This window comes from Desmodus rotundus, chromosome 7, assembly GCF_022682495.2.
Source record: "Desmodus rotundus isolate HL8 chromosome 7, HLdesRot8A.1, whole genome shotgun sequence".
Taxonomy (NCBI): domain Eukaryota; kingdom Metazoa; phylum Chordata; class Mammalia; order Chiroptera; family Phyllostomidae; genus Desmodus; species Desmodus rotundus.
This window is the reverse complement of record NC_071393.1, coordinates 34,720,586-34,746,186: the sequence shown is the minus strand read 5'-3', so window position 1 is coordinate 34,746,186 and position 25,601 is coordinate 34,720,586. Positions and strand designations below refer to the sequence as shown.

Below are 25,601 nucleotides of genomic sequence, written 5' to 3'. Positions count from 1 at the left end.
CTCTTCCATATGTAAGAAAGCACTGGTCGCCCATTACAGTAAAGAAGGCATTTCAATCCACTCCCTAGTTAGAGCAAGACTCTGCCCCTCCCAGTTCGCACAGGCCAAAGAGTGTGGTCCAGCCAGAAATAACAATGGTAGCAGCCATCTGCAAAGCATTTCGCATGGGCCAGAGAAGGAACTGTGTATCACACTCAACAGCCACGGCAAGTGAAGTATCATCAGCCACATAAATTGGAGAACACAGAGCCCAAACAAGTTGCCCAAGGCCACTCAACCAATCAATGCCAGGCCCGAAGTTCTGAGGTCTGCACCCAAGCCTTTCCAAACCCTATGGCAGAAACACAAGACGCGTGTCACCCATCTTGACAGATAACAGGTACGCCATGCGCTTGTCTATGGACACAGTCACCCAGCGAGGGCAGACGAGAGACTGGCGGCGCTGTCTCGGAGGCGAGCGAGGTAGTTAAGAGAAGTGGCAAGAGGTGGAATATTCACCAGAAGCTCTTCCGTCCTTGGTAAAGTTTAAGTCAGGTGACTGTATTACAGACTCAAAAATTAAATGCACTGATTTTACAGACTTATAAGTAATTATTACTTATTACTTATAATAGGGAGATACGAACATAATGTTTTAATGGTGGTATTTTAATGGTGGATTTAGATGAACTGAAATTTTTTCTGTCATCAGTAGTGTTGTGCATCCTGTAACAGCAAATTTTTGCCTACTGCAGGGTCATGAGGACCTATGTTTTCTTCTAGAAGCTTCTAAAAAAAGGTTTATTCATTTATTTTTGGAGAGAGAGAAAGGGAGGGAGAAAGAGGAAGAGAAACATCAATGTGTGAGAGATACATGGATTGCCTCTCACACCCCCCAACTAGGGACCCGGCAGCAACCCAGGCCTGTGCCCTGACTGGGAATCCAACCCTCGACCTTTCAGTTTGCAGGCCAGTGATTAATCCACTGAGCCACACCAGAAGCTTTATGGCTGTGTTTAAAGTTTAGACCTATGATCATTTTGAAGTAATTTCGATACACTGACTACTTTCCTGTGCTATTTGTTCTCACCTGACAGATAAGGTTCTTCTAACCCTAAAGAGGCTCAGTATTCTCTTTGGGGGATGAACGGCAGAAGACTGCTCTGTAACTCCTACCAAACACTGCTGCCACCTACTCATTTATGTTCCCTTGTTGGTGGTGGTGCACTGAATCTTAGACAGATCCAGACACCTCCCTCCCTTTCTCTCTCTCATAGTTACTCCCCATCACATCTTCAAGGCCTCCAAGGGCCTGGTTTTAAAGCAAAACATTAGGAAAGTCATAGGAAAACAGCATCTTGGCCTAAAAGCTGCCACCTGGAATAATGAAGTAACCCACGGGAATGCATGGTTACTACACTGTGCCATCAAGAATGGCAAGTTTGTTAGTAGCCTTCACGCCAGGATCAGAGGGAACAAGGGTAATTTTAGGACTGTATAACTAGCTGCTTTCAGGAACCCCCAGCCCTAGCCAGGGGACGCTCCCAGGCACTGAGGAACTGTTACACGTGGTTTCCCGCTGAAGGCATTAGCCAACGGCATGTTCACTGAATTCAAGCTGGCACCTCTCCTCTCAGCCTTGAAAACCACTCTCCAGACCAAGGTCATCAATGAGGAGGAAGAATTCCCGGAGACAAGGGAGGATAATTCAACAACAAAACAGGGACTTAACTAAATTATTCTGAATTATCACAGGAGAAAAGTCACGTCAAAAGGTTGAGGGGCAGAAGAATATAACAGAATAGAAACAGAAAAACCAACAAGCAAACAGAAATGTGGAGAATAAACAAGAAGCTCCTCACCATCACAGCAAGAGCGAAGTCCTTCAGGTTCCCAGAAGGACACAAGGAAGAGGGGAGCAGGTAGCTGATCACTCCCCATAAGGAAGAACCAGAAGGCCGCTTGCCAACGGGTTACATGTAGGGTGAACCACACCACCAGAAGAGACTTGGAAAGTCTTTCTAGGGGGAAAAAAACCCCTAAAGGTCTTGGAGAACCCAGGGGGTGTGTGGGGGGCGGCCTTTAGTAACAATGTCCATCTCTTCTTCCACTTGATAGCTGGGACTTTAGAAAAGGAGGAAAGTGAATGGCTGTCAGTAAGTTGGAGTTGACTTTCCAGGTCATGCTGGAACATTCTTCTCTTTCCCCTACTCCCACACCTGACTTACTACTGATTTGCCCTATAGGTGTCAGTCTCAATCCCACCTCTTCATCCTCGAAGTTTTTACTGCCCTCCAGCCAGGTACATAGTACTCTAAAAGCTTATGCCTGTTCTGTTCCCATCAGACCACAGGCGGCAAACAAAAGGCCCGTGGGCAGAACCCGGGCCTCCACCTTGTTTTATCCGGCCCGGCACCTTGTTTCTACCGGTCAGCAGCGCCGAGCCCCTTGCCCCTAGTTAAGGAGTAGCTACATTTACACAGTCCTAAATTACATTCAGCCCTTTGAAGGTGACCGAGGCTGACGTGGCCCCCGGTGACAATGAGTTTGACGCCCCTGCGTTAAACCGTAAGCTTGGGGAGGTACCGGAGACCTGACTGGTGGCCACGGTCACAACTGCATACTCAACACCAAGCACAGTGTGTCTGGACACTTACCAATACGATTGTAAGAGCTTAACACTGAAAACAGAGGAAAGAGAGAAATTCCTAGATAAAATGGGGGAAAATATCAGGAATGTCCGAAGAAAAAAAGAATGGGAGGGGTGACTATTAAGTCATAAAAGAAAATACCTGGGCATTCAGTTGCCAATATCTGAACTTCAGGCATCTATAATAGAGGCATCCCAGACAAATTAACTTAAAATTTATGAATTTCATAAAATAAACAATACAACATCCCCATCCCTGAAAATCTGAGCTTAGTGGATTTGTGAGAGCAGTACAGTGTGCCAACGGATGGGCAAATTTCATTCAAATCATAGAAGGGAAGGAAAAGTGGATGGCAGTGTATCTCAAACTGATATCCCGCAGTAGAAGTCCACAGACTGCACCGGGTAATTTCTGGGAGAAAGAAATGACACATGACACGTGACCCAGCTGCGGGCGTACTCTCACCCTGCTCAACAACGGAGACTGGACTGTTTTCTTGCCTCAGATTCAAGATTGGCATGTTGGCATGGTGATAAAGATGTTAGAAACAGGGAACTCCAAGCACCTCATCCTTTGCTGGATATCACACTTATCTTAAAAAGATAGAGGGAGTAGCCCTGGCCGGTGTAGCTCAGTGGACTGAGTGCCGGCCTGCGAACCAAAGGGTCCCCAGTTCGATTCCCAGTCAGGGCACATGCCTGGGTTGCAGGCCAGGTCCCTGGTAGGGACATGCATGAGAAGCAACCACACACTGATGTTTCTCTCCCTTCCTTTCTCCCTCCCTCCCTCTCTCTAAAAATAAATAAAATCTTAAAAAAGTAGGAAAAATCTGATAAATTATTGCTGACTGTTTCAACCTAACAGGCTGAGGGAAATACTACACTGGACTTAAACCAGACCAAATGACAAACTAGTTGAAAAACTTAAAGTGTCAAAGAGAAGTAACCATGTAACCCTTGAAAGTGTGATAGCCACAACTAAATGTAGTCAGAAGGCAGTTCAGAGAGCGAGTCCTAGACGTGGCAGAATAATGCTGCATTAAAGACCCAGTTCTGCCACGGCCATACCCTCAGGCCGGTTGTAACTCTCCATGCGCATTTCCTTTTCCAAATAAGGATCACACAGGACTGGCCAAAAAGTCCACATGGGTTTCAAAAAGTCCACATGGGCCCTGGCTGGTGTAGCTCAGTGGATTGAGCGTGGGCTGCAAAGCAAAGGGTCACAGTTTCAATTCCCAGTCACGGCACATGCCTGGGTTGTGGGCCAGGTCCTCAGTGGGGGCCATGTGAGAGGCAACCACACATTGATGTTTCTCTCCCTCTCTTTCTCTCTCCCTTCCCCTCTCTCTAAAAATAAATAAAGAAAATCTTTAAAAAAAAAAAAGGAAAAAAAAGTCCACATGGGTTTTTTTCCCGTAAAATAACAGACACATTTTTCATTGTCACCAATACCTTTATTGATTTGGATATCTTGAGTATGTCGGCTGTCTCCCACGTGGTAACGTTGATTGTTCTCAATGTCTCGATTGGATCGCTATCAACTTCAACTGGTCTACCTGACCAAGGAGCATTATTGCCCAGTGAGAAGTCTCCAGCACAAAACTTCACAAACCACTTTTGACATGTTGTATCAATCACAGCACCTTCTCCACACACGCTTTTCACTTGCGCTTTTACCCTTCTTGAAATAATAAACCATAATATGCTGACAATGTTGCATATTTTCTTCCATCGTCAGTATTAAAATGGGTATTCACCAATTTCGATTAAGTTTTTTTTAAATGCACGCTGATATGACAACTGTCACAATACTATGTAACACAATTGTTTTTAATGACGTTATAGACAACTAAGCGCTACTAGAGCCATCTTATGGAAAAAACCAAATGAACTTTTTGGCCAACCCAATATCTGCCTACCTCACACCATCAAATAACCGGCTACCCGGGAAAGCATTCTGCAAACCTTACTACACTGATTTAAGTAACACCAGCCCTTTAACAAAATTAGCTACTAACAACAGGTAATGTTTATTGGGTATGGAGCTCTAACTCCCAGTCGGATACTGAATTTTACAGGGATTATCAAATTCTCTCAATGGCCCTAGGAGGTCAATCCCACATTACAGATTAAAAAACACTAAGATCTCCAACTGAAGCAATTGCCCAAGGTCCCAAAACAAGAAAAATGGCGGAGCACGAATCAGTACTAAGGTTTTCTGACTCTGGAGAGCCCACATTTTTATCTATTGTGTTACAGTGCTAAATATATAGATTCTCTATTGTGTTACAGTGTTAAAATATAGATTACACAGAATTCAAATCTCAATCTAAAACTCTAAAGAACATAGATGCTGGTATTTTTAATTTTTATTTATTGATTTTAGAGAGAGAGAGGAAAGGGAAGAGAGAGGAACATAGATTTGTTGTTCTACTTATTTATGCATTCACTGGTTGCTTCTTTTTTTTTTTCAAGATTTTATTTATTTATTTTTAGAGAGAGGGAAAGGGAAGGAGAAAGAAAGAGTGAGAGAAACATCAATGTGTGGCTGCCTCTTGCTCGTCCCCATCCCGGGATCTAGCCTGCAACCCAGGCACGTGCCCTGACCAGGAATCAAACCAGCGACCTTTGGTTCTGCAGATGACACCTACCCCACTGAGCCGCACCAGCCAGGGCCTCATTGGCTGCATCTTATATGTGCCCTAAACAGGGACCAAACCCTCAACCTTGGTGTTTCTGGACGAAACTCTAACCAAATGCACTACCCAACCAGGGCGATGCTGAGTGTTTTTCCTTTTTTCTTTTTTAATACCAGAGGGAGAGGAAGCGTGAGAGAGAAACATGTCAATGAGAGAGAAACATTCAACTGGTTGCCTTTCATGCGCACCCCAAATGGGGATGGAACCCACAACCCGGGCCTGTGCCCTGACCGGGAATCAAGCCATTGGCCTTTGGGTTTATGGGACAACGCTCCAACCAGCTGATCCACGCTGGCCAGGGCAACACTGGTATTTTTCAAAGAAATCCTCAAAAGTGAAATTCTTATGCTCAATTGTGCAATCAATTATAAAATATACCAATTCAAATTTTAAAAGGAAACAATGTCAAGAGACTAGTATGGTTGCACATTCTTCAAAGAGATAAATGTTTTAAAAAAAAACAACCCAACAAACACAAACATGTACAAAGGAAGACATCACAGTAAAAAAGACAAGGTAGCCCTGGCTGGTGCGGCTCAGTAGATGAGCTTCAGCACGTGATGGAGCTCAACAAACAGTAGTTAACATTTAATGTAACAGGATGAAGTTTAAGAACAGGAAGTGCAAGGAAATCAGTTTTGGAAGCACCAGACGAAATTTAACAGAAGCACATAAGGAAAAACAAGGATATTCAATGACTTGAATCCGAGTCCACAGTTGGCTAAGAATGCCCAAAATTACTGTGAATTCAGAGCACATTACAGAAGCACCACGTCCAAAATAACTGAGCTCCAAACCAGGAGGCCGATCAGACCTCATTTGTAATACTGTCTTCAGTTCTGAGAGCTACACTTTAAGAAAATCACTGACAAGTCAGAATCAGTCCAGAAAAGATCAGAAGGTGAGAAGCTTTGAAAACACAGCAACTAGGACTTCTGGTCAAGATGGAGGCATAGGTAGACACACTTTGCCTCTTTGCACAACCAAAGGAGCACAAAAGCCAATTTAAAAACAAATAGTCAGAACTTCCAGAAAATTGAACTGTATGAAGTCCAAAAAACAAGGAGTTAAAGAAGAAACACTCATCTAGACTGGTAGGAGGGGCAGAGATGGGCAGCCAGGTCAGGGAGGATGTGTGGCAAGGCTGTGGCTGGCAGACTGGGTGGTCCCACATTTGCATGCGGATAAACCAGGAGAACTGGGGAGCGACACAGACCCTGAACCCCAGAGTTCCAGCACAAGGACCTGAAGCCTCAATCCCCTGTGGGGGTTGAAGCGGCAGGAGAAACTTCCAGTCTCACTGGAAAGTTCATTAGAGGGACCCACAGGGTCCTAGAACACACACAAGCCCACCCACCTAGGAATGAGCACCAGCAGGGCCCAATTTGCTTGTGGGAAGAGGAGGAAGTGACTAAAAGCCAGTTGAGAGCTGAGCAAGTGGCACTGTTCCCTCTCTGACCCCTCCCTACATACAGCACCACAACACAGTGACCTGGGTTGTTCCGCCCTGGCGAACACCTAAGGCTCCTCCCCTTACAACATAACAGACATGTCAAGACAAAAACATATGGCCCAAAGGAAGGAACAGATCAAAGCTCCAAAAATAGAACTAAGCGATGAAGAGATAGCCAACCTATCAGATGCACAGTTCAAAACAGTGGTAATCAGGATGCCCACAGAAATGGTTGAGTATGGTCTCCAAATAGAGGAAAAAGTGAAGGCTATGCAAAATGAAAAAAGAAAAATATACAGGGAACCAACAGTAAAGGAAAGGAAATCGGGACTCAAATAAATGATTTAGACCAGAAGGAAGAAATAAACATTCAACCAGAACAGAATGCAGAAACAAGAATTCAAAAAAATGAGGAGAGGCTTAGGAACCTCTGGGACAAGTTTAAATGTTCCAACATCCGAATCATAGGGGTGCTAGAAGAAGAGGAAGAGCAGTAAATTGAAAACATATTTGAAAAAAATAATGAAGGAGAACTTCCCTAATCTGGCAAAGGAAACAGACTTCCAGGAAGTCCAGGAAGCTCAGAAAGTCCCAAAGAAGTTGGACCCAAGGAAGTACACACCAAGGTACACCATAATTACATTACCCAAGATTAAACATAAGGAGAGAATCTTAGAAGCAGCAAGAGAACAGGAGACAGTTACCTACCAAGGAGTTCCCATTAGACTGTCAGCTAATTTCTCAAAAGAACCCTTGCAGGCAAGAAAGGGCTGGAAAGAAGTATTCAAAGTCATGAAAGGCAAGGAACTACATCCAAAATTACTCCATCTAACAAAGCTATCATTTAGAATGGAAGGGCAGATAAAGTGCTTCCCAGAGAATGTCAAGTTAAAGGAGTTCATCATTACCCAGCCCTTATTATATGAAATGTTAAAGGGACTTCTCTAAGAAAAAGATCAAAACTATGAACAGTAAAATGACAACAAATACAACTATTAACAACCGAGGATAAAAACAAACAAAAACAAACTAAGCGAACAACTAGAACAGGAACAGATTCACAGAAATAGAGATCTCATGGAGGGCTATCAGCAGGGAGAGGAAGGGGAGAGAATGGGGGAAAAGGTACAGGAATAAGAGGCATAAATGGTAGGTAGAAAACAGACAGGGGGAGGTTACAAACAGTATAGGAAATGGAGAAGCCAAAGAACTTATATGTACGACCCGTGGACATGAACTAAGAGGGGGGTGGGGAATACTGGTGGGAGGGGTGGTACAGGGTGGAAGGGAATAAAGGGGAGAAAAAAATGGGACAACTGTAATAGCACAGTCAATGAAATATCTTTAAAAAAAAGAAAACATAGTAACTAGCTCCTTCCTGGTTTTATATTCCCTCCAGTTCACACGACCAAACTGCTTCCATTCCACCAACGACACCCCCAGCTTCACCTCCCTCTGTCCCTCTCCTCCTCCTTTCTCCCTCCTTTCCCCCCCACACCCCTCAAGTTCAATTTTGCCAATGTCACATGGATCTGAGAGGAGTGACTTGATGACTTCTAGTCCGAAACTCGAGGACTTGGCACGTCAGACCTGTCGCCCTGGCCCGCAGAGTACACCTGCTGCTAACCCAATCTCCACCCAATTTAACTGGTCCCCTGCCTTCTTCCAGAGACTGAGCCCCACAACTTGTGCCCTAGGTAATGGAATCCTGAGTCTCCGTCATGTACCCCAGAAACTGGGACTCTCCCTCAAAGTCTCTGTGACCCACAGCTCCATTACACCTTCAGAGGGACACAGTCCTCTCGGACCTCAGCTGTTGCAAAATCGGACAGACTTATTCACGCTCATACAACAGTCCAAGTAGATCAGTTACTGTGGCTAACGGGTCGTTTGCAAACCTCCGAGGACGAAACCTGGAACAACTGCCTGCCATCTGCCGCCCACACAGCAGGGCCCCATCTTTCAAGTCCAGTCAGAACTGGGTTCGGCTCCCGGGCAGGACCTGGAGAGTGAAGTCTGGTAACTCTTAGGTTTCTGGTAAGTCCTAGCTGCAGAGTCTCAGGAACTGCGACCGGCACTGGAGTACCATGAGCTTCCCTATGGAACAGCCTTGTCAAAGTTGGCAGCTTCTCCCAACTGAGTTGGAACAGCCCTCCTTTCATTCAACAGTCCCTTGGAGCCAACCCTTCTTTAGGGGGTGCCATCCGCAGTGGACATCAGGGGTCTCTCAATACCCTGTCTTCAACCATGCTCACACCATGGCTCCATTTCTATTTCCCCAGTAAATAGAGGTTCTGCTCTTTCCTCATTTAGGAAAACCATGGCAAGTGCCACTCTTTAAGAACTTTGCCTTTCTGCCCCAGCTGGTGTGGCTCAGTGGATTGAGCTCCAGCCTGTGAACCAAAGGGTTGCCAGTTGGATTCCCAGTCAGGGCATGTGCCTGGGTTGCAGGCCAGGTCCCCAGTAGGGGGCGTGTGAGAGGCAACCAATCAATGTATCTTTCACACAGTGATGTTTCTCTCCCCCTTCTCCTCCCTCCCTTCCCCTCTCTCTAAAAATAAATAAATGAAAACTTAAAAAAGAAATGTCAAATGGTTTTCTAAAAACTTTTATAAAGGGATTTATTTTCTAAAACAAAAGTACATTAGAAAACCCTGTATATTTAAACATGGCTAGCTATGTCACTTTCAGGTCTCTTACCCAGCCAGAAATGCCATTTTCGCTTCACTCGGGTTTTCCGGATATGGAAGAGCTAAAATCTCAGTAAGTCAAACAGCTATCCCCAAATAAAACTGTTTTCTGGTGCTCAGGTATTACATCCAAGGTTTCAGGCCTTTCTGTCAGTAACTCTTTTTCTTCCTTTATGCATATAAGGAAGAGAAAATGTGAAAGTAGATAAGCGGGAGAAAAACACCTTGTTTTTGTAAATGTTTTCTTCCTCAACTTTCACACATGGCAAGAGTTGAGGAAAAAATCTAGTGATAGGTTAAGTAGAGACTAAAACATGGGCAAAGCGAAGGTATCATGAAAAAAAAAACAATTAAAAAAGCTATAGTTCCGCCCCAGTTATTGATAGATCACACCACATATACTTCCCATTATGCTGATAACACTATTTAAAAAATTAAACTCCACCAACAGAAAACTGAAGACTGCTTTTATAAAGACAAAGAGCAGGCCTATGACTGCCAGAGAGCTATCTGAACCCTCAAGTTCACTAACCCCATTTAGAAAGCACATAATTTCTTTTATAAATAAATATACAACAAGCAACTAGCAACAATGGAGCCACATCACCGTAGAGAAACTTGTGAATGGCTGAAACCAGGAATGTTCAACTCACGAACGCCAAGAGAGAGCTGTTTCTGGTTTATAGTGGAACCTTAGTTCTCAAACTTAATTTGTTTTGGAAAACTGTTTGAGAAACAATTTGTTCAAAAACTGAATGTCCTTCGTCTGTCGCCTGAGAGACACGTGACTGATCACATGGGCATCTCACACAGGCATCGGCAGGAAAGAGCTGTCAGGTAGAGGAGAGGCCTGGAGTTTTGTTAGACAACCAAGTCAGTCTTTCTGTTAACAACCGGGTGGGGGCAGAATTAACTGTTCGAGAACCGAGACGTTTCAGGAACCAGGGCTGGACTGTAGTGCACACAGAAACGCGTGGGTCCGCTGGATGAAGCTCACTACAGAAAATGCTGCGTCCAATCAGAAGAGCTCTGCATCCCAGTGCTGTGTCCCTCAGCAAATGACTGAAAGCCTCTGAACATCATCCCTGCATCACACAGATAACCAGCCATCCTGGGCAAAACAGCACCCGCTTCATGGTGAGTGAGGGATAATTTCAATTCGGTTTCACTCATTCTTTAGCAAACACATTTTGAAGTCTCACAATGCACGCTAAGGATGCAGAGAAGACCGAGGTCCTGTCTTCACTGTGCACATGCATCAAAAGTTCTCCTCCTTGCCGGGTACCCTACAATTCAAGAACTGTTTAGAGAGAACTCGAGGGGAATTGCTCAAGCACAGAGAACCCCCAATCCAGGCTTATGAAGGAGCTGGCACACAGCAATAGACAATAAATGATTGCTGAATGAATGAACAAACTGTCTTTCTGTTTATGATCTGTAAAACCTTACTTTCAGTCCACCCTCACCTGAAAAGGAAAAGAGATTAATACATAATAATCACCTCAAGGCCCTGGCTGGTGTAGCTCAGTGGACTGAGCTTGGGCCTGCGAACCAAAGGGTCGCCATTTCAATTCCCAGTCAGGGCACATGCCTGGGTTGCAGGCCAGGTCCCCAGTGCAGGTCATGGAAGAGGCAACCACACATTGAAGTTTCTCTCCATCCCTTCCCCTCTGTCTAAAAATAAATAAATAAAATCTTTTTAAAAATTAAAAAAAAATAATAATCACCTCACTCACTGGAAGAACAAAGACACTTCGCAGCAACACTCAGAAACACTGGGACGGGAAGCAAAAGTGACACCCCCCCCCATTTTTGTCATCCCCCGGCAGGGCCCAGTGATGGTGTGCTGTCACACAAACCACCCCACTCCTGAAAACCCGTGCGAAGGCTGTGGACATGGCTTCTTTTGTCCTCTGTGATGGTTATGCTGCGAAATAGTTAAGATTTAGACTAGAGTTTTTCAGTATGTGAGGTCAATCACTGAAACCAGCACCTGAGGGCACATATTTGAATACTCAGTGTGTTAACTGAAGATCCATCTTTACCTAAAACATAGGAACTGAGCCCTGACCAGCGCGGCTCAGTTGGCTGGACGTTGTCCTACAAAGCCAAAGGTCACCAGTTTGATTCCGGTCAGGGCACAGGCCTGGGTTGTGGATTTGATCCCTGGTGGGGGAGTGTGGGAGAAGCAACCAATCAATGCTTTTCTCACACATCAACGCTTATTTCCCTCTCTTTCTCCCTCCTTTCCCCTCTCTCTAAAAATAAATAAATTAAAAAATATACTATTTTTTAAATGTAGGAACTATTATAACTGTTCCAATCCCCACACCATCTCAGTTAGGTTCTCAAGCATCTCTCAAAATCAAATATTAAAATGCTCATTCTAGTAGGTGCGGGCCCTCCAGCGCCGAAGAGTACAGGCTAAACTACCTGTTCCAGGAACATCTGCCCCGATTCCAGAAGACTATTCCAGTGCCAGAAGGAGCAGCCAGGGAGCTCTTGAGTGGGAGGTGCGTAAAGGGGGAAGTGTGACACTGATTGGTTTAGGAAAAGAAAGTGTCCCCAGTCCTCTGAGACATCAAGGCAGATGACACAGCACAGGTGTGAAGTGGCTGAAACTACCCCGGAGGGTTTCAGGGGGTGTGATGTCCAATTTTGACACCGCGGTGAACCAGCCGTTCTGCTATAAAAATGGGCCTTAACAGTTAGAAAACAAACTTGACGTATCCCAACATTACTATGGTTTTTCCAGTACAATAAAGGTATACAAGTCAGCAAATGAAAGACTCAAAAATACCAGCCTATAATGACTTTTAACTGTTACCTCTGTAGAACCGCTCAGCTCTGTTCTAAAGCAGGGTCTGTCTTACTTTTCAATTCTTTACTAAGTATTTAAGTTCAGGTTTCTGCGAGAAAACCTCCAGGTTCCTTACCATTCACAAAACTAAAGTCCAAGAGCCTTGATATGCTCAGATATCTTAAGAGTAAAATTCTTACGTCCAAATGAGATTTTTACCTCACTGCTAATTACAATATCAACAGAAACTGGCAATAACGAAAATAATGAGAATTCTTCACGCCTCTCTCCTCTCCTGCGCCTCTCTGGAAGGCCTCCACTTAACATAATAAATCACGTCGTTCTTGACATACGGCTACTTCCGGAGAGACAGCTGACATTTAGCACAGGACATGCGAGGCTGTGGGAAAAGAGAAGTTCTTGGCCACAAGAACCAGGACAAAACCCCTGGCCTTGGAAAAAATGCCAAAAATTTCTTAACTTTACTGCAAGACAGCTAAATTTTTAGCTTTAGAAGATTCTAAGATCACAAACCAGAGCACAGAATTAGGACAGATGTTTGAAAACCACACTATAAAGTTGCAAGATAACTAGCTTCTGGTATTCATAAGAATGCAGGCTAAATGGCGGGCCCCAGGGGAAACAGGAATGTTTTCCCCCCTTGGAATTGTTTTGAGCTAACTCAGCTCTAAACCCTCTCGCCATCGGAAGACAGGGAGCACCGTGAGAGCGGCTGCATTCACCGAGGGCTCACGACGGGGCACTCGCATCTACATGTTTGTTAAGCCTTCCACAATGCTGTAAGCCCCAGACCGTACACACTCTAAAATAGGAGTTTTCTTCAGATGCTCTGAAAATAAGTATTAGATTATCTGTTACAGCAACTTTAAAGAACTCACGAATTTTTTTAATGGGAGAGAAGCACTATATGAGTTATTAAAACCATCTTTTGCCTGAAATGATAATATGAATAAAAGCCTACGTACTTTAGAAAACTTATTCTCTCCTGTCAATCACTACTTGGGAAATCCACGTCAAACCAAAAGATCCTAAAAGGCTATAACTGCTGAGTTCAAATATCCTCAGAATCCTAGTTAAGAGTTTGTGCTCTATGGTTTATTAAAAGGAGAGAGTTCTACTCAAAACGTATGCCCGAACCCATGTAACCTAGGGAACCTCACTTAACTTTCTGTAGGTTACACAGACATAGAACATAAGAACAAAGGCATATGACATAAAATACTTTTAGCTATCCGTAGCGATCAAGTTAATCATAATTTAGCAAATTCAATAAAATTTCAGGTGAAGTTACAAATGTGAGTACATGCTTTGGAAAAGTAAAATTAAGATAATTAACAACACAGCAAGAATAAAGATTAGTACTGATATGTAGAAATTACCCATCACACTGCCAAATTTAAAACTTTGCTGGCACATTAAACATCAAAAAAGGATTAACAGAGACTTCTGGCCAAGATGGAGGCATAGGTAGATACACTTTGTCTCCTCTCTCAACCAAAAGAAGGACAACAACAAATTTAAAAACAAAAGAAACAGAACTGCCAGAAAATCTAACTGTATGGAAGTCCAACCACCAAGAAGTTAAAGAAGAAACACTCATCTGGACTGGTAGGAGGGGCAGAGACAGGCAGCCAGGGCAGAGAAGACATGTGGCAAGGCGGCAACTGGGTGGTCCCACATTTGGGTGCTGATAACCGGGAGGAACAACTGGGGAGCCAAAACCCAGGTCTCCAGCACAGGGAAAGCAAGCCTTGAAACCTCTGGTTGTAAAAACACGTGGGTGTTGCGGTAGAAGGAGAAACTCCCAATCTCACAGGAGAGTTCATTGGAGAGACCCACAGGGTCCTAGAATGTACCCACCCACCCAGGAATTAGCACCAGAAGGGCCCAATTTGCTTATGGGTAGCTGGGGAAGTGACTAAAGCCAGCCCAGAGCTGAGCAAGTGGCACTGTTCCCTCTCTGACCCCTCCCCAACAAACACCACAAGTGACCTGGTTGTCCCGCCCTGGTGAATACCTAAGGCTCCACCCCTTACAACATAACAGGTGTGCCAAAATAAAGAAATATGGCCCAAATGACAGAACAGATCAAAGCTCAAAAAATAGAACTAAGCGATGGAGAGATAGCTAACCTATCAGACGCAGAGTTCAAAACACTGGTAATCATGATGCTCACAGAAATGGCTGAGTACGGTTGCAAAATAGAGGAAGAAGTGAAGGCTATGCAAAGTGAAATAAAGTAAAGTATATAGAGAACCAACAGTAAAGGGAAGGAAACCGGGACTCAAATCAACAATTTGGAGCAGAAGGAAGAAATAAACATCCAACTGATGTTTATTCAACTGATGTTTCTTCAACAGAATGAAGAAACAAGAATTCAGTCCTGGGTGGTGTAGCTCAGGAGATTGAGCACCGGCCTGCAAACCAAAGGGTTGCTGGATTGATTCTCAGTCAGGGCACATGGCTGGGTTGCAGGTCAGGTCAGGTCCCCAGTGGAGAGGCACGTGAGAGGCAACCACATATTGATGTTTCTTTCCCTCTCTTTCTCCCTCAGCCTCTGTCTAAAAGTAAATAAATAAAATACTTAAAAAAAAAAAAAAAGAAATCATAATGAAGGAGAACTTCCCTAATCTGGCAAAGGAAATAGACTTCCAAGAACTCCAGGAAGCTCAGAGTCCCAAAGAAGTTGGACCCAAGGAGGTACACACCAAGGTACATCATAATTACATTACCCAAGATTAAAGATAAGGAGAGAATCTTAGAAGCAGCAAGAGAAAAGGAGACAGTTACCTACAAAGAAGTTCCCATAAAACTGCAGATTTCTCAAAAGAAACCTTGCAGGCAAGAAGGGGCTGGGAAGGAGGATTCCAAGTCATGAAAGGCAAGGACCTACATCCAAGATTGCTCTATCCAGCAAAATTTTCATTTAGAATGGAAGGGCAGATAAAGTGCTTCTAGATAAAGTCAAGTTTAAGGAGTTCGTCATCACCAAGCCATTATTATATAAAATGTTAAAGGGACTTATCTAAGTAAAAGAAGATGATCAAAAATATGAACAGTAAAATGATAACAAACTCACAACTATCAACAGCTAAACCTGAAAAAAAGAAAAAGAAAAACAGAAACAAACTAAGCAAACAACTAGAACAGGAACAGAACCACAGAAATGGAGATCACATGGAGGGTTATCAGCAGGGAGAGGGAGGGGGAGAGAGGGGGAATAGGTACAGAAAATAAGTAGCATAAATGGTAGGTAGAAAATAGACAGGGGGAGGTTATGAATAGTATAGGAAAGGTAGAAGCCAAAGAACTTACATGTATGACCCATGGACATGAACTATTGGGGAGAATGCTGGTGGGGAGGGTGCAGGGCGGAAGGGAATAAAGAGGGGAAAAAATGGGACAACTGTAATAGCATAATCAGTAAAATATATTTAAAAAAATAAAAGACATCAAAAAGGATGTATTCCTGACACAAAAATACCTAGGTTTTTACAGTTTAGAGAGATAATATTCTTCATATTTGGCTCCAAGAATAGTTATTTCTCCTATACTAAAGAAAAAGAAGACATAAAAAATTGCATTTTGCACTCTTTGTGGTAAACTGATGTCGCCACTGTGGAAAACAATATGGAGGTTCCTCAAAAAATTAAAAATAGAGCTACATAATGACCCAGCAATTCCCCTGAGCATCTGAAGAAATCTAAAACACTAATTCAAGCAGACACATGCTGCACTGTGTTCAGTGCAGCGTTACTCACAAGCCAGGAAACGGAAGCCACCTCAGTGCCCATATACAGATGAGTGGGCAAAGAGGGGACACATATGGATACAGTAGAATATTACTCAGCCATGAAAAAGAACGTAATCTTACCATCTGCACAACATGGATGGACCTAGAGGACATCACACTGAGTGAACTAAGTCAAACGGGAAGGAAAAGCACCATAGGATTTCACTGGTACGTAGAATATAAAGAACAAAACATGCCCTGGCTGGTGTGGCTCAGTGGACTGAGCGCTGGCCTGGGAACCAAAGGGTCACTGGTTCGATTCCCAGTCAGGGCACATGCCTGGGGTTTTGGCCAGGTCCCCAGTAGGGGGCGCATGAGAGGCAACCACACATTGATGTTTCTCTCCCTCTCTTTCTCCCTCCTCCCTTCCCCCTCTCTAAAATAAAAAATAAATTAAAAATCTTAAAAAAAAAAGAAAACGAACAAAAAAGAGACTCATAGATACAGAGAAAAACAGATATTTGCCATAGAAGAGGGAAATTGGCAAGATGGGAAAGAGAGCTACAAAATTGCCGTTCCAAAATCATCATGGGGAAGATGACCTGTTGTGGAACTGTGTACCTGATACTTTATACAATTTTGTAAACCAGTGTCACCCCAATAAATTCAATAAAAAGTAAAATAATCCTCGCTTAAAAAATAAAGTTGCCTTGCCTAGTGTAGCTCAGTGGATTGAGCACAGGCCTGTGAATCAAAAAGTCGCCGGTTCGATTCCCAGTTAAGGTACATGCCTGGGCTGAGGGTGAGGTCCCCCAAGCAGGGTGCGCAGGAGGTGACCACACATTGAGGTTTCTCTCCCTCTCTTTCTCCTTCCCTTCCCCTGTCTCTAAAAATAAATAAATAAAACATTTAAAAACAGAAGTCACGGGAACGCAAAGTACAGCATAGAGAATATAGTCGATAATGTTGTAGTAACTACATATGGGGCCAGGTGGGTGCTAGACGTACGGGAGGGATCACTTAGTAAGTTACGTACATGTCTAATCACTACGTTGTATACCCGAAACTAATATAACAATATCAATTGTAACTGGAAAAAAATAAACCTTTTTATATATACTACCAAAAATAAATAAATAATTTTTTCAATTACAATTTTTATTGACTACACCTCAAAAAGGAGAGCTGCCAGCTCTATCTTAAGGAACAAAATTTTCTTCAAGAGACATTTCATCACAACTTCTTGTGCAGAGTGTATGATGTCTCTGCTGGCAATATACAGGCCTCACTAAAGCTTTCCATACTTTTCCTGTCTGCCCTTTTTAAACCCTATCTGAAGAAGCAGCATCAGAACGAAACACATGTATCAATATTAAAACCCACCAAATTAGTTACCACGTATCCTCAGAGGCATCTTAGTGAGCTGGCTAACTGCCGCATGAGAAGTTGCAGTACATGACAGAGGCAACATCACAGCGGAGGCAGAATAGCTTAGGCAGACCCGGTGCCGATCGTGGCTCCAGCACTTGTCAGCCATGTGGCCTGGGCAATCTTCCTCTCTCGGTCTGAGTTTTCTCATTTGCAAAATGAGGTAACAGCTCCAGTCTTAGAAGGGTTAGCTGCGTGTGAAATGCCCAGCACGGAGCCTTACTCAAAGCTCACGAAACAGTTACTGTTATTACTCTGCTGTTGTTCCCGCAACCTCCTCAAAGGCAAAGCATAGTTTTTCCCGTCATTCAACTGTAAGCTTTATCATTGAGACCTGGACAAGTAAAGGCAAGAAACACCAAAGTTACAAATAATGAGACTATGAAGACCTTCGCCCTCGCCGGGGTGGCTCAGTGGACTGCATGCCGGCCTGAGAATCGAGAGGTCGCCGGTTCGACTCCCAGTCAGGGCACATGCCTGGGTTGCAGGCCAGGTCCCCAGTAGTGGATGCATGAGAGGCAACCACATACTGATGTGTCTCTCCCTCTCTTTCTCCCTCTCTTCCCCTCTCCCTAGAAGTAAATAAATAAAATCTTTAAAAAATAATAATAATGATGACCTTCAATACATATCAAAATGAACAACGTCCTTATTTTTTTTATAAGCCATTCTAAAAGGAGATGATACTGCCTGTGTGCAAACCTCATACAGAATTACTTTCATTCATTCCACGAGGATTTCCTGATTGCCCATTAAGTGCCAGGCGTTATGCTAGGCAACGTGCATAGGACGGGGAGCAAAAGCAGACACAATCCCAGTCCTCTCGGAGCTTCTGGTCATGCCGTCGCAGAGTGGAAACTTGTTCTAAGTGATGTAAAGGACAGAGCATGGCACCCTGAGAGCCAGTAACAGAGATCTAACCTAACTGGTGATGTCGAGGAAGGCCTTCCAGAGAAAGTGAAAGCTGAGATCTGAAGGATAAAGAGGGAGCTCCCAGTGGGAAGCAGCTTGCACACAGACCTTGTAGCACCTGGCAAGGGGTGGGACCAGAAGGCCTGTGTGCCTGGGGCAAAGAGGGAGCCTGAGCATTAGCAAGGGCTCCAGACCACTCAATGGCTGGCGATGGCCACTGAAGGGTTTTATGAAGGCTCATTTCGGGGGTGGGGGGGGGGACGGCAGGCTGAAGGGCAGATGCAATCAGATCTGCAGTGTGCCTCCGGCTTCAGGGAGGAGAGCTAAGGGAAGCAGACGTGTCAGGCAGGAAACTCGTTCCGTCAGGATAGGACAGGCAGGCGGGGACTAGGGTGAGGAAGGTGGTGGTGGAAGACAAAGAATTTAAGAGATATTCAGGAAAACCTGACGATGTCTCAATACAATACGCCGGGGCTGAGAGAGAAGTGTCGGAGAGAACTTCTGGGTTTCTGACTCACAAGACTGCATGGGAGACAGGTACCACTTGGGAGGGGTGTGCTCCAGGAGCATCTGCAAGGGCAATCTCCCACACCCGAAAAGGACCTAAATGCATTTCAGTTTTGCCTTAACTCAGCTGATCCCCTATGTTACTTTTGAAATTGGGTTCCAAAGGATTTTTTTTTTTTTTGCTATTTCCAAAAATCAGATTGACTCTCAAAAGTACAAGAGTTTTCCAACATTGAAGATACTTCAACGTTGGCAAAGATTCTGCCACAGCTTTGAAATCAACCCCAAATGAGCTGTAAAACTGGCTTCAGCAATGGGCTAGCGTTATGGCACAAATGTGTCATTTCCCGTGATGACTACTTTGATAAGACTAACGTGCATTTGCTGCTGAATTTAAATGTTTTAAAGAAACCTTAACAGTTAAGAGTATACGTACATGATATTAAAGTAAAATATGAAATTTCATCAAGCTTCACAGTAACTGGAACTATACGTGAAACTATGCAGCTTTTATGCTTGTGTTTCGGCATTTTGAAATGTTGGTAGAAAACTTGGTATTTTGTAGAAAAACAGATAGTTATTAAAAAATCCACGTAACTCCTTGATTTTGGTTCCATCCAGTTCTTGTTAATGCCCATCACGTCCATTTGATGTAAAAGATTTTTACTGATCACGCTTTCTCTACATTTTGACCAATACTGTCAATATTTGCTTTCCTGATACTTGCAACCTAATGCCACTTCCGTAGTGGAATATTGACGTCATTAAACCTCAGAAACGTAGAAACTTCCAATCTGACTAGCCCTCCAAAAGTGGACTGAATGAGATCACTTCTTAAAACCAACCTAGCACATCACACCTTAGTGCCACCGTATTTCTCTAATTTTGGCAGGACGGTTCCTTGGCCACCCGCTCGTACTAGGCCCCGACGAGCATTTTATTAACGCTCAATATCGGTTACCAGAATGTTCCCAGGGCTGGTACAGCGCAGCAGCATTCCCCCCACCCCCACCCCGTGCTGATTTTATCTCAAAGCGTCAAAAGGCAAGAGGCCAAACAGGAAAAGTGTTATCTCCACAAATGAGGAGAACGGGGCTTTTAAAAAATCAGGTCTTAAGCCCATTAACCAGTATTACTCTGTAAAACCAGACGGTCTCCACCCTGGAGACTGCACTGTCAAAGGTGGTTCTTGGAAACGGGGGTTTGGGGAGTTTGGAATGGGTGACCATCTTATTTCGGATTTTCACTCAAATACGGAATCAAACTCACGGCTCGAAGGCCGGGGGTGAGCAGGGAAAAGCCGTCAGGGGTCCCGCCGTGCTCAGAAGGTGTGGCCCCTGTCTGCTCCGCAAAATCGTGCAGGAGGCAGTTACAAGGCCTGGCTGCCCCCGTCCCAAAGCCCTCAAGACGACCGCGCGCAGCACTTCCTTATGGGCAGGGTCGGGCCCGGGCGTTCGGGGACAATGGAGCCGCGCGCAGGCCCCGGGAAGATGGAGACCGGAACGCGGCGGGGTCGGGCGGCCGGCCTGCGGCCCAGGGCCGTCCAGGCCGGGGCTTCGGGAGCGCGGGAGGCCTGCTCCTTCGCGCCGGGCCCGCCGGCGGCCCGTGCCGCAGACCCGGGCGTCCTCGGGAGGGCAGGAGCCCCGCCGCCCGACCGGGGTATTTCCTGCCCCGAAACGCACGCCCCGGCGCGGAGGGAAGCGCAGCCCGCTGCAGCGGGCCAGGCCGGAGGCAGGGGCTTGCGCAAGCCCGGGGCGCGGGCGGCCCGGCCCGGGGGAGGGCGGCAGGGGCGCGGCCGCCGCGGAGGCCTGGGCTGGGGCGCGCGGGCCCGGGTCCGACACGCCCACGCCGCGCCGCTCACCTGCTCCTCCTCCGGGGTCAGCTCCGGCGCCATGGCGGCCTGGGGCGCGGCCGCCGGCTCCATCGCGCCGCCGCCGGGAGCGGGACGCCCGCTCAGCAGCCCCGGGCCGGCCCGCGCATGCCGGCCCCGCGCCGCCGTTCCTCGCCCGGAGGCTCCCGGGTGTCGCCGTCTTCCGGGCGGAGACGCCCGCGGACTCTCTCCGCCCCTTCGCCCAGTCCCGCCGCGGTCCCGGGAAGCGGAGCGGGCGGGAGCTGCGGGACGTCGAGAAGCCGTCGGGGGAGAAGGGGCGCCGCGGGGGCCTCGGCGGCGGCTGCCCGAGTGGGACGGGGCTCCGGCCGCCGGCCTGGCCGCCGCGGCCGCCTGGGCGCAGCTGCTCAGACGCCGCGCGGGCAGCGGCCACGGGCGGGGAGGCGGCGGGCCCTCGCGGCCGCCCGAGCTCCGCGCGGCTCCATGGAGCAACTGCGCGTCCCCTTCGCCGGTGGGCGGGCCGCGAGGGGGCGACAGAGAGGAGGCGCCCGGGCCGAGGGGAGGAGGCGGGGGCGCGGGGCGGGGGCGCGCGTTCCGGGGCGGCGATGCTCCCGGGGCGCAGGGCGCGGGCTTGCGGCCGCGGCCGCGGGGGCGCCAGCGGTGGGACACGGCGTCCGAGCCGGGCCCGCCCCGCCGAGGGGTTGACCGCGCGGCCCGGCCCGAGCGCGGCCCCAGAGAGGGCGGAGGGCTGCGCCGCGGCTGCACCTTCCCAGACCGCGGTAAGCAGTCGTCAGCGCTGATCCCTGCGGGGCTACGGGGAGACCAAGCCCGGGGCCTTCCGACAGCCGGGGACGCGCCGCTTCCGCGGCTGCACTGCGGCCTCTGACCTGGCCTCGTCTCTGCGCGGCCACAGCCCCGCGCCCAGGGCGTCGTTTACCCTGCGCGCCGGGAAGGCTGAGTCGGAAGGACCCCACCCGTGCCCCGCACAGAAGCTACAGAGGGTGCAGCCCCCGAGCGCCGCTCTGGAAGACTCTACTTACTTAGAAGGGTATTTCTTTGCCAGGCCCTGGGCTGTGCGCTGGGGCAATTACACATGTTACCATCTGGAACGGTCCCTGAGCTATACTGTAAAGTGGGGGGGCGGGGGGGGATTCAAATACTGTGTATAATATGCTGCCGTATGTGTAAAGGAAAAAACATGCCTTCGTAAATTTATTTACATGTACAAAAGCTTTAGGAGGACAGGAACAAGGTAACGGGTTGTCTGTCTCTCAAGATGGGAACTGGGAGTCAGGATCAGAGGGGATAGGGGAACTTTTTCTTATATGCTCGCTTGTACATTTTGTTGAAGTACATTTACACAAAAGGTGAAAATGTAAGCTGAACAGCAAGGTGAATTTCATAAACTCAGCGTATTCATGTAACGAGCAAACAGACCAAGAAGTAGAACATTCCCACCCTGGCTGGTGCGGGCCAGTGGGTTGAGGGCCAGCGGGCCCACTGAAGGGTCGCCGGTGGGACTCCCGGTCGGGGCACGTGCCAGGATTGCGGGCCAGGTCCCCAACTGGGGATGTGCCAGGGGCAACCGACTGATGTTTCCCTCCCTTTCCCATCTTAAAAAAAACCAGAAACATTCTCAACTTGCCAAAACCCCCACCTTAGTCGCTGCCCCAAGTAACTTACTGTCCTCAGAGTAACTCTTGGATGGGTTGTAACAGTTCTGTGTGTGTCAGTTTTCCCTGTGGGCGTGTATATACATAACCCTTCCCCCAAAAGTTTATAATAGTAACAGTACAGTTGACCCCGAACAGCACAGGTCTGTTTACATGTGGAAATCACTGAATACTTTTTCTCCCCAGGGAGGCAAGTGGCCTGAGGAAGAAATGGCAGGACCCGAGTGGTACAAACCCCTGAGTAGACACAGGAGAGGATGGAGTCTCTCAGCCCGCTATTTACAGTTCTGTATTTGTCTTGCCCAGTGACCGTCAGTACACCAGGGGTCAGTGACTTGTCCACAGTCACACAGTGAAGGAGTTAGGATTGAGCTAAAACTTTAACCCAGGCACTCTGACGCCTACGTAGGGATGGGGGGGGGGGGGGAAATTATACAAAGGGAGAAGTTTGGCAGAGTGCACTGGGAGAGGAAGCTCGGCAGTGGTTTAAGACGCACAGCTGTGTGTGGGAGCCTGTGAGTGTGGAAGGGAACAGTTCTCGGAACTCGCAGGACGACGTTCGGACGTTTCTGAGCAGAGAGGAGGGTAACAAACTAAGTGCCACGCAGCTGGCTGAATTTGCTCTGGGAGGTAAATCTTAGGATAACCAGAGTACAAAGTCTTGTCTGTAACTGCAGGCTCAAACCAAGGAAATCAAGTATGGTCCTGTCATCAGATCAAACCTTAGAGATGCAAAATGGGTTGTAATCGCAAAAGAATGGGCACCACATAATGGCCTACCCGTGGGAAAGTCAGTAAGTAAATTATAGCGCGCACACACTGAGATCAGTTCACATTTATTCTGTCCTCAACACGCGCCACACTGTCCTGAATGACCTGCACTCACCTGCTCTCACCACAATAGTATGAGCTGGCTGAAAACATGACCCTTGTTTCACAAAAAAAAAATGCATGTAAGGTAGATCCACATGTATAGACATGGCCTTCTTGCATTTTTACGTGCTTGGCTGCAGAGCCTCTAAAGAAAGGGTAGGGTAGGATTTGGGAGGTGTAGGTGACAAAAATCCCATCTTTATTAAATTAAGGAGGGTGGGGGAGAAGGAAGAGGACGAAAGCAGTCAGGTACAGAGTGAAGGAAGGAGACTCCCTTCCGGTGGGGAGCGCACAATAGAGTGTGTGTGCGTTGTGTTACAAAGTTGTTCTCCTGAAACTCGTGTTATTCACCAGTGTTTCCCCCAATAAACTTAGTATAATTAACATCAATTGAGATCTGAAAGTGGGGAATAACTTACAAAGAGGGAGCCGGGAGGGGGTGTTACCGGTTCTGTTTCGGTTTTTTGCTTTTAAAGCACGTGTTTCAGGTCTCTGTCTAGAAAGCGTACCCTCCCCTTCTTGCTACCTTCTTCATCAGACAAAGCTGACTCATCCTTAAGGTCTCAGCTCAGAAGTCACTTCCTCAGGAGGTGCTTCTGTGGCTGCTCCCTAAACTGAATCAGACCCCCCGTTTGCCACTCTCACGGGACCATCTTATCCTTTACCAGAGAGCCGATCACAATCTGCCGTTGTGGACTTGTTCACTGGCCTCGTGTCTGCCTGCCCTATGAAACTGTACACTCCAGGAAGGCAGGAACCACACCTGTCCTGTTGGCCCCTGGAACCTCAGTGGCTGCAGCCTAGTGTCTAGTAGGCAGGCGTTTCATAAATGTGTGTTGAATGACTAAATCAATGAAGCCAGTCATCTTAACTCTGAAGTCTCGTCTTACCATTCCCTCCTGCCTAGTTTATATCTGTTCTTGTCTAAGAATAGAAGTCCTTCGAAGTTGTGATTGGAATTTTATAGCCTTTCCCCCAAAACAACTTTACTCCTCAAATCCAAAGCTCCTCTCAAAGTATTGCTCCAAAGTATCTACTGTCTATGAAAGAGACCTGTGTTGTCTTATAAGACGTGGTTTGGCTACAAAAAATCCAAAGTTCTTTTTTTTTCTTTGAGCAGTCATCTGATTTATAAAAAGATGTAACAAATATTAAAATGATACAAAATATCATTTTCAAAACATAAAAAAGTGAGTGTATTTAACCATACTTAGCTCATAACAGAGGAAGTGGGTGAGTGCAGCAATAGTAGCTCATTCTGTAGCATGTTTAATAAACTGGCAACAGAGAAAGTTCGTTGAGGGAAAGCAGAGGAACTTTGTTTTTTAAGTATTAGAACCGAGGGGCTCCAAAATCACCTGGCATCCGCTCACTGTGGTTAGAAATGTACGTGATGGGAACTCCAGGGACCTTCCCGATTCTTGGTTTAAGGTCCCTGTCAACTGGTCACACAATGTAACACTTGTGCTGAGTGACTCTGTACGAAACAGTCATCTGCAGAGGTTCCTTTGTGGGTGCGTGGTGATTGTTCAAATCTCGGGTCCTTGGCGATCGATCCTTAGAGCCCCTCGATACTTTTGCCCCCATTTCTCAGTTTCAACCACTACACAGGCAGCCATACGAGGGACACCCTTGGCAGAGAGACAGCCCATCACTGGCTGCACTAAGTCCAGTTCAGCCCAGTGGAAAAGGTGGTAACGTTGGCATCGGCCAGGGTGTGGTCAGGTGGGCCCAGCTGTGTGCGATGTGGGAAGAGTAAGCAGAAAGGGTGTGGGAGACCATCTCTCCCCTTGCGTGCACTAGCATTGTTCTTGTCTCCCTTTAGGTTTCAGTCCTTCCTTTTCTTTCAGCCTCTGATCTCTCAGACTAAGCATCCTCTTCGTGGTCGCATATTTCCTTGTTTCCTTTTGCTTCCTCGAGATCACATGGCCCTCTTATCTCTTATTGCCATTTTTTCCAGAAGACAAACAGATTCAGAGTGCAGAGGTCGTACTGCTAACTAATTAAGGTGAACATTTTTTTGTTTACCCATAAGCCATGACTGTAATCACTAGGATGGCTGAAGGCAAGCTCTATAAGGAAGCTGAAAATTTTCATCCCATTGTACAATAGATTCCATTTTGCCCCATTACTACAGGGACTGGTCCTTACCGTACCTATTCTGTTTGTTTTTTTTAATTAAAATATGATCTGTCTCCTCCCTCACACAATTTCCCCATCTGACATTCCCACTGACCACTCTCAGATCAAAGGTTAATGACTATACTATGTTAACCTTATACCTGATACTTGTGTCTAGAGTTTATACAACACTCTGAATTACAATTATTGCTGCCTTGGTAGTCTCTCCCACTG

General features: G+C 46.5%; 1 protein-coding gene and 1 pseudogene across 2 annotated transcripts in view; both read right to left on the bottom strand.

The window, feature by feature from the left end:
- PTPN9 (protein tyrosine phosphatase non-receptor type 9) overlaps nt 1-21,222 on the bottom strand; it is a 78,882-nt gene extending 57,660 nt beyond the window's left edge. The window contains exon 1 of one of the 2 annotated variants that reach the window (XM_053927597.1): nt 20,734-21,222. In XM_053927597.1, the coding sequence (XP_053783572.1) occupies nt 20,734-20,796 (63 nt within the window). In that variant the 5' untranslated portion in view covers nt 20,797-21,222. Of the gene's footprint in view, nt 1-20,141; nt 20,483-20,733 lie in introns of those variants that run through there. The other variant, XM_071221920.1, reaches the window with a different exon arrangement.
- Nucleotides 21,223-24,036: 2,814 nt separating this feature from the next.
- LOC112301692 (rRNA-processing protein FCF1 homolog pseudogene) lies at nt 24,037-25,278 on the bottom strand (annotated as a pseudogene).
- Between the last annotated feature and the right edge of the window lie 323 nt (nt 25,279-25,601).